The sequence below is a fragment of the Chlamydotis macqueenii genome, chromosome 3 (assembly GCF_036417535.1).
Source record: "Chlamydotis macqueenii isolate bChlMac1 chromosome 3, bChlMac1.mat, whole genome shotgun sequence".
Taxonomy (NCBI): domain Eukaryota; kingdom Metazoa; phylum Chordata; class Aves; order Otidiformes; family Otididae; genus Chlamydotis; species Chlamydotis macqueenii.
Window position 1 is genome coordinate 105,981,298 of NC_141558.1, and position 9,617 is coordinate 105,990,914.

Here is a 9,617-nt window from a genome sequence, read left to right on the forward strand (position 1 = left end):
AAAATATTTATCTTGAAGAACTGGCACCTGGCTATATCATCACACAAATTGTCCCCTCCAGCCAGGATTCCCAAATTCATTCTGGGCTGCAGGTGACCCATAAACATGTACATGCTGCTCTGTATTAATTCACTGTTTTGGAGAAGCAATACTAATTCAGATGTCAGGGCTCTCTTGACATGGAGTATGCTTAAGATAGAAAAAGTAATACAAGTTCTTTCTAGCAAAGCCAAGAGTTACACTGCTGATTCAGAACTGGAAACACCATTACCAAAAAAGGAAAATAAGAGAACAAAATGCCGTCTTTAAACTTACCTGACAGTCATCCCCTATCACCACCAGTGAGGAATACTCGGCCAGAAATCCCCGCTCAGAAGCATCTTGCCTTTTTTATATTACCTGTCGGAAATGTACCCCAGACATGGGTCTTCCCAGTTACACTTTCAGATTTTCTCAGTCCTTTTCAGTGTATTCAAGCTCAACGTTTTTTCATAAACTGCTTTATTAAATTCTGATCTAAGGAGAGATGCATTACCCTGCAGTTTTGATTGGCTCTGCTGAGACTGAAAATGCGAGTACAGCCTCTGAAAGATTAGCTGGAAATGAGTCCCCTTTGATGTGTAAAGAGTCTCTTCAGAATGCTGGTTCTATCACCGTTGCCTTTTTTGATCAGAAAATCAACTGAATTACAGCTAAAGGGTTCCATTTGAAAAGCCCCTTAGGTCTGCGACATTTTTCTAAAATACCTATCGTTAAGGAAATTGCAGCAACTGCATGTAAAACACTAAAAAAAAAAAAAAAGAAGGCTTAAATTGGGAGTCTGCTACCCAGTAGATAGTAGCTTCCCTTCTTCTTTCTTCCTGATCACTCTGCACCAATGTCTGCCTGTTCCAGGGGCCACATACCCTCTGAATCTGGGAATTAGGTGCCTGACTCCAGGCTGACCTTTGGCTTCTCCGTCCATTCTGGCAATCTGAGCCCTTAAGAGAAAGCCCAGTGAGCCAGCCACCTACTGAAAAGACAGGCAGAAGTAGTGATGCCCTTTTTTTGACATCAAAGGTAATTGGGTCTGAAAGGATTTGCACCCGTAGCTCCCATTTCTCAGGAGGAAGTCTAAACCATCAGGCTATAGGAGCTCCTAGGAGGAAGTGGTATTTCCCTAAGGAGGTGCAGTAGCCAAATATATTCAGCTATGAGGGAACCTTGATTTTCAGGATTTTTTTTTTTATTTTTTTAAATCCAAAGATTATTTTAAGCTGGCCAGGGATCAGTGATTTTTCAGTATTTCACTGCATGTAAGTATTCAATGTCTCAGGACTGATTCAGTGGGAACCCTAGCATCTTTTCTGATTGCCAGCCCCGTGCAGAGTTGCGTACTGCTCTCTGGTGTTAGGTTTGTTATTGACAGCATCATTTGCTTATTTGGGATATGTACTAAATACAGCCAGCATCCATTGAGTGGAGTGAAACCACTCAAAGTGCACTGCCCACATTTCATTTTACTGAACTACCATCTCACAAACGTTTACTTAGGGGTTCTTATTCATGTACTCAAGACACACTTCATAGAAATTAGAGATTAACTTTAAGTACTAATGCTAATTTAATTCTCCTCTAAACAATACATTAACAAATGTGTTACTAAACAAATAAAGTTCCAAAATATTACTAGAAAGATTGAATATTTAATGTTGGCAGGTTATTATTTCAGAAAAACAATATATTAGAGAGTTGCCTTGAATATGACTCTGACATGAAATGTGGCTCTCTTATGTTTATCTTTTTTTCTCCTCAGTGACTCACTAATGGTATTCCTGTTATTAGAGGTATTGTTTTCATAGACCAAACCAGTGAAATGTACTCACCAGTAAGATGAAATAGCATCATATCTCACATGCACTGGTTTGGAAGATTTCCTGTCTTATTGACCACTTATAGATTCCTACTTTTGAAAATTCTTTGAAATTTAAAGTATGCAGTAGAAGTTTTCTTATCTGGATTAAAACTTTGATCTCTAGGCTTTTCAGGAACGCATGCGGTTTATTAATAAGTATGCTGCGAGAGATTCAGAAGAGCCCATAGCTGGGACTGAGACTGACAGTTTAACACCTAGTTCAGGAGAAAGAGGTAAGGGTGTAACTTTCTGTCAAGCATGTCTTTGGTTCATCTTGTTCAGCTCTTTAGAAAAGACACCTGCATGAAATACTGGTAGTAAACACAAAGAACAACCCCAATAAAGGTGTCCAAATGCACAATGGCATGCTTAGTCTCTATCTTCTCCATCCCCTCTTTGTTTTAATTGTTGCGTTGCTCTATTCTCAGACACATATAGAGCCTCACGGCTCCTGGAGGCTGCCAAGTTACCCTTAAACAAACTTTAGGCAGTCCTTCTGTACTAGAATTCTAACGCTAAATTAACCAGAAATATTTGGAAGTTCAGTGGAAAAAATCTACTCCCTAAATTCCAAGGTGGATACCAGAGGTCATTAGTGTAGAAATATTAAAAAATTATTTAGCAGCTGAAATAGCATGTCAGTAAGACACTAATATTTCTAATGTGTGTTTTCTTTATGTTAATGTCCATGGACAGTGCTCTGGAAATGAGGTGTCAAAAAGTGCATATTGAGTAGCATCAGCTTCCTGGCAGCTTCCATAAGTGTTGTCTCATTTTACTTAGTGGTTACAACTTCTCTGGATTCTTCATTTATATTCCCTGGCAATTACTGGACTCTGATGAAAATTTCAACTGGGTGGGAAGCTGCGAGGCTGTTTGTGGTTTCTTTTCTTCTGAGAATAATGCTGAGAACAGGCCATCACAAAAAGGAAAGTCTAATACCCAGTCTGATTGTGACAATATGGCTCATGTGCATGGAACTAGAACCTGTGCCCAGTACATGACTTGTTAAGATTAGTATTTTGCCAGTCAGGTAAGTAATCCTCCTGGGGATGTTTCAGAACTTAAAGCAGAAGTAGTTCTTATCTTACACCTTAGACAAACACATCATTAGTGACTTCTTGCATTCAAAAGGAACTTGAAAAAATATTATTTCCCCTAAGTTGTTAGATAAGGGCCTCAAAATTAATGGTTGTCTACCTTTGTTCTAAACTAAGCATTTGGAGTCTAATACAAAGTCTCACAAAATAAAGAGGCGACACCCCAATGACTTTAAGTTGTTATGGTTTGGTTCCATAGAGTGCAGCAATAGGCAATAATGTGCTTGAATATTTCTGCAATGTTCAGCATCTTAATGAGAATTTTTATCTTCTGGAGAATATTTTTCTGATGGGCAGTGTCTAAGACACTTCCAAAGTCCATGTCACCCTTCTACACCAACAGAGAAGGCTTGTATATTTGTCTATGGATAGACAGCAAATATATAGACAGTCATTTTTTTTTAACGCTCAGAAACTTCTTTGCTCTTTTTGGTGAGAAAATTCCAGTAATATTTTTTAAATGTGTCAATTGATTACTACTATAGAATTTTTACGGAAACAACCTACTGCCGTGATCATTAAATCTCAGCAGATTTCACAGGCATTTTCAGTACGTCCAGATGAACTGAAAGAAGGAAGCACTGGAATAATCACAATGCAGCTCAGCACAGTGGCACACTTAATATCAGATATATCATTGTATTGTGAGAATGCTACATTAAAGCATAACATGGTTATTATTCATGTGGTTAAACAAATTCTAAGACTTCAGAATGACAATTTTAAGTTGTCATGGGACCTTCTTTCTTTAGATTGATATTTCCCAAACTAAATCTCTGTCCAAAAGGGAATATAATTTTTTTTTTTTTTTAAATTACAGCCAGGACTGAACAATCAGATTTTTACTGATTTTTTTCAACAAAAGAATGTAATTCCTTGCTGATTAGAAGTTGTTCTTATATTCTTGAGGCACTTCAAATTGAATGTTCTTGCTTAGGCTTTACAAACTTTCTTGAGTACTGTGGATTTATCTAAAATACATATATTAATTTAACTCTAGCATATGTTGGTTTTTTGCCACATCTTTGATTCTATCATGAATGTTGGAAATAAAAAGGCAGAAATGTTATATCTTCTCCAACCCATATTCTCATTTAATAACATATTTTGCTGAGCTAAAGGAAGAAAAATCTACATAAGAATGTAGATGTAGCCTCCTAGCATAACTGAATAACCAGTTTGATCTGTTTCTGTTGTAGATACTCTTACCACAGGAAAGAGAGCATCACAAGCAGCTATCGACTCAAGCTTACAAACAAAGCAAAAAAGATGGGAGCCTATAGACCTTAGTCCGTACATGAGGTAAACTGCAGCAAGAACAGTTAACTGCTAGTGAAACACCAAAATAAAAGACTGGCTAAGGATTTTCACGCACAGAAATTAGTAAATACTAGTAAATACCAATTAGTAAATAGTAAATAAATTCATTTTATCCACTTGTATCCTATCTGTAATTGGATGCAGTAAAATAACTAACTCATTTAGACTTTGTCCTTCACACGTCATTGAAGTAAGCTACAGTTCTGTCACACGCTTGTTAAAGTTGCTGTGAAAATGCTGGGGCCAAGTTTTCTCTGTCCTTTCTGTTGTTGTGCACACCAGATCACTCAGTAGTAAACGCAGAAGTGTAGATAGCATCAAAATACAGTTTTCAGCTTTGGTTTTCCTGGCATGGATGTGTTTTAAAATCTGTGCTTTCCTACATCCATTTATAATTTATGTCCTTTCTTTAACATAATACAAGTCAAAGGAGCTGAATCACTGCACTGCATGTAATGAGAATGTGGCATAAAAATTTGAAGAAAATGTATGTTCCAGCAAAGGTGTTTATTTCAATGGTCACCTCATAAACAGCGCTTACAAAGCTTGTCAGGATGCGATGCTAGATTCAAATAATATATTTAACAAATGCAGTACAGTTAATAATAATAGTTAATAGTTGAAATAATTATATTAATTATATTCTTTATCCAAAAGAGCTATATTCTTTATTACATGTGTTGATATGAACCTATCTAGCTAATATACATTGACCTGCATGTTTGCTGTGCTGCCACTAGAACTCAGTTCATGCTGAAGTCCATTTGTATTCAATATGGCATTTATGCAGCTCATTGATTCTCAAAAAAACATGGAACATGCTGAAAAAATCCCCAAATTTAATTTAAATTGAAAGCGAAACCAGTGTTATATTGACATGAATAACATTAAACCAGTAGAAAATATGGCAAAATATCTTCCACAGGCTTAAGTCTTGTATTTCATTTGTCTTAAACTCTTTGACTTTTACACTAGTCATTTAAGTCAAATTATAAAAACATATTATCCACTTAGCTGAAGTTATGCCAATGGCAAAAAAAAAAAATTACATTTGTCTCAATGCTAAATTATGATATTAAAAACTTCTGGAAATATGCCATTTCTTGCAAATTAAAATAAGTGTTACATGCAGGAGTTTTTCATATAGTCAAAGACAAGCATGATTTTACAAATATTTTTAAAATAGACACTCAAGTATAAGACCACTTTGCCTCAGGAATGTACTTTCTCTGCTACATATTAGCATATCTAACCATACGATGGTGACATTGCAGTATATAAGCCAAATATATGCATATAGGTGTTAAGTAAAATATACACTATCCAAAACTGTATCCAAGACAAATTCTTTGTATTTCCTTTAGAAAAACAGTACCTGAGTCTGCACTAAGAAATGAGTCTATCATTCAACAGCAAGAGATAAGTAAAGCAGAAAAAATCAACCATTTTAGGGAAGTTCGAGAGCTGACTTTGGAACAAAGAGAAAAAGCAAAAAATGATAGAGCTTTATTGAAGGAAAATATACTTGAAATGTATGAGAATCTGCAGGTAGGTTTTCAAGATTACTTTCCAGTATCTAGTATTGTGATATCCACCGCTAGTATAAATATCTTGGTCAATCATTCTCAAGACTTTTGTCTTGTATTCAGTACTAATAATTAAAAACAGTGAACAAGCTTGACATTTCATTTGGGCAAAGGTTAAAACTAAAGGTTTTAGGGGAAAAAAATAGTACTACACAACATCCTTAATATGATATTCTTAGTACTTTCTTGGTACAGCTCTTTGCAAAAAAAAAAAAAAATGTTTCAGGAATATCACCATAAAAGGATAGTTATAAGTGAGAATAAATTGAGTGGTTTACATACATGACCAGATGCATATTTTTGGGGCTATTTTTTTGTCATAGAATTGTATAGGGCTTTTTGGAAAGTAATAAAGAACAAGATAATTTACATAGGAGGGCCAGTTGCTCCTAATGTGTCTTACAACAAAGTTAGAGAGTATAGTTTTCCTGGAATATGCATGATGCTAGCAAACAAAAAATTTGAATTAGGAATCCTTAAAAAAACATATCTATAAATAATAAATTTGGTAGCATTTGTATAGGATCTATTGTTAGGATTAACCCAGCCAATGCATTGCACATGAAATTGGTACAAATTGGCTTAAACCTTTAGTGTCAACAGGAACAAAATGTTTTGTTACACAGTGGTGATATAATAACCACAAGCAATCAGCTGGTGACTATTCAGAGCTCTTAAAACTGGATAAAAGACAATAAAAGTAAGTTTATATCAAACCAATCTATTTACTGAAATCACTTGAAAACATCTCCTTAACAGGTTCCCAGACAGCCTGATTTATATTACTTAACTACAAGTCTGCAAGGTGCCATAGTTCTCTACCAGTCACTGATTGATCCTAATAAGAATGCATGTCCAAGTTTTCAGATGTTGCTATGATTTTGGATGCCTAACATATTGTATAGTAGAAGGGCAAATTTTTACTAAGAGTAGTTCCTCAGCTTTTTTGAGGCAGTGTGCCCCCTAAAGATGTTTCACAGTATGAACTGAAAATGAGAGTTACTTATGAATATGCATACTGTGCTGATTAGCACTTTTACAGCTTTTTAATCTGTAGACCACAGAGAACTATATACAGGTATCCAGGTATCCCCATTTTGCAGGATGGAAATGTCACGGAAAAATTTTTCAGAAGTGTCCAAGTCCCACTTGCCCTAAGTCTCATTGAAAGGCAATGTGATTTAGCCCTCTTCAGTCTCTTAAAAGACTAGAGCTCCTAAGTCATTTTGGCATCTCTGAAAAATAGGTTTCAAGGGACTTGTTTAAGACAACAAAGCAAGGCAAAAGCTGAAGAGGGACTAGACCCAGATGGGTAATTAATCTGTTGCCCTATCCTCCTTTCACACAATTGAGTTATTATGCCAGCAATTTAGAAAGGTCTTTCATGAACTTTCTCCTTTTTTCATGGTGAAAAGATTGACATATAGCTCTGTGAGTGTGACAAATCAATAAAAATACATGTAAAAAGAAAAGGAGAGATGCTCTCCCTGTACTTAGAGTCACAAAGTGAAACATAACAGGAAGGATGCAATTGCTTGTGATTAAATCAAGAGTCAGGTGTTTGGGGAGGTATTGCTGTTTGTTTTTGCTAGGCTTCCTTAGATGAATCCCGAGGCAGAGTTCACAGCATTCGGGAAGCATACAGAAGTAAGCTGCTAGAGGCTGAGCGCAGAAAACAAGAGGAGCTGGCAGCTCAGGAAGCACTAGCCCAGCAAGCAAAGCAAGAGAAGAAAAGCCCAAAAGCACGCAAAGAAAAGCAGAAAAAAAGTTTAGGGAAAAAAAAGTAGTTGCTAGCACTACTGAATTCTATTTAACATTTTGGGAAAGAAAGTTTCTATGCAAAGATGAGAAAGAATGTTTGTTATTTTCCAGTCTGTTTGTCAACATCGTATTTTATCTCTTTGCCTGGTGCTAGTAAAAACAATTGATCTAGTAATCCTTTTAACAAAGTGTTTGGTATTTTTCTTCTCATAAAGGTACTCACTACTATGAAAGTTTGTAGGTTTTACTGAATAATATTTTTCAATAAAAGTTCATATTCCATTCAGATTCTTCTCCCAAAATCAGTGTCTTTTGTCCTCTTTTTTTCCATTCAAAACAGAACCAGTCATGAATGAATCAGAGTTGAACCAGTGAATGTAACCTATCAGTTTGAAAGTCATTTAACTTGGCAGAAACATGAGCTCCTTAAGCGGATGACAATTTTTGGAGTTTATAATAATTAAATAGTGGCATACCACACATTTAATATGCAGGCATTGGAAGGCTTCCCAAAGCCTGGTTCAGTAGGCACCCACAAGCTTGCTGTGTACTGTAGCATTTTTCCCTTTCGTCATTCTCTTAAGTGTTTTTGAATCTCACAGCAACTCTCTGTAGTGGCAAACCCATGGCATAACCTTCCAAGGCTTGTTGAATATTCCTTAAAACCCTATTACTCTCTTTGTTTATCTTTCCTAAGCTATGTTTTGCCCACAGTGGCTTTGCTTAAAGGGACTACAATAGACCCTTGGTTCTTAAACCTTCAGCTGGAATTTAAAAATGTTTCTTAAAGGTAGAACTACTGTGTGAATGAAGTGGCAATCACAGGTTTTCCAGATGAAAGGTAAAGTATTTCCTCTAAGCTCTTGCTTCCATTAGCATAGAATTCCTATATTTTTTGGTATTGTCACCAAATGAAAAAAAAAAAAAGTGCATTCATACTCACTAGGTAGCACTCTCTGCTCGGAGACAATGGTCAAAACTCTTAGAATGGTGAAAACTCTCTCTAGGCCAGACAGAGCTGTTTTAAATGGCTTAAAGAATTTTCTGTCTATGTAGTCACAAGAAGAAGCTTGGTACAATGTGTGTATATATATGTACAATATGTATGTATATGTACAATATGTCCAAGATGTCCAAAAGCATTTCATTATGTAGGCAACATGAGAAATCATGAGGCTCACCTATTTAATGCAAAGCACAAACAATTTTATCCTTTGCATTCTGGCTGCCGGTACTGGCAGGCCATTGCATTTGAAACTAGCCTTTCTTCTGCATCTTAATGACGTACCAGATGTTCAGCTCCTGCTGGTTTTGCTCACCTCTGTTTTATCAGTACGCCGCTGCCTGGCTTGAACTTGACTCACTCCTTTATCAGTTCTGTGATGTCTGTTCTTTGTACATCATCACACCTACACACCTGCTGTGGTGCCTCTGCCTCCATTCGGCCTCCTTCCTCCCATACAACATAAACTAAAGGAACTGGCTTGAGTTTTTGTATTTGAAAAGGAAGAATTGAAAGCAGAGTCCTAAAACTGCAATGGTGATTCTTATTTCAAAGAGCAGGAGCTAAGTTTTGCTTTGACCCATACAGGCTGCAAATAAAAAGCCTGTCAGTCCTGTGCTATAATTGCTGTGACTTTGTCCTCTCTATTTTGGAATATGGGCTATACTGCTTCATAATATTCCATCTTGTTTCCATGGCAATAGCACGTGTTGGTTGTCTTCTTATGTGAATCTCTAATGAGCTTCTGTAGAGGAAGATCAAGCTGAAGTTCTGTTCTGGATGTCACTGCTAGTGCTATAATGACATTCTGGTGTAAAAATCCATCCAATTCCAAAAGCCAGCATAATCGACATCTAAATGTCAAAAATTCAGCTAATAAACTGCATGATCACAACTCATCCCTGCATATAATCAGCTATAAACTGACTTAAACACAGTGTACTCAGAGCTAC

The 9,617-nt window shown here is 36.3% G+C and overlaps 1 protein-coding gene across 1 annotated transcript in view; it reads left to right on the forward strand.

Annotated features, from left to right (window-relative positions):
- ADGB (androglobin) overlaps positions 1-7,750 on the forward strand; it is a 125,186-nt gene extending 117,436 nt beyond the window's left edge. The window contains exons 34-37 of the mRNA XM_086744625.1: positions 2,019-2,133; positions 4,194-4,296; positions 5,679-5,862; positions 7,493-7,750. Of these exons, the coding sequence (XP_086600751.1) occupies positions 2,019-2,133; positions 4,194-4,296; positions 5,679-5,862; positions 7,493-7,687 (597 nt within the window). The 3' untranslated portion in view covers positions 7,688-7,750. The remainder of the gene's footprint in view (positions 1-2,018; positions 2,134-4,193; positions 4,297-5,678; positions 5,863-7,492) is intronic.
- Positions 7,751-9,617: the final 1,867 nt, after the last annotated feature.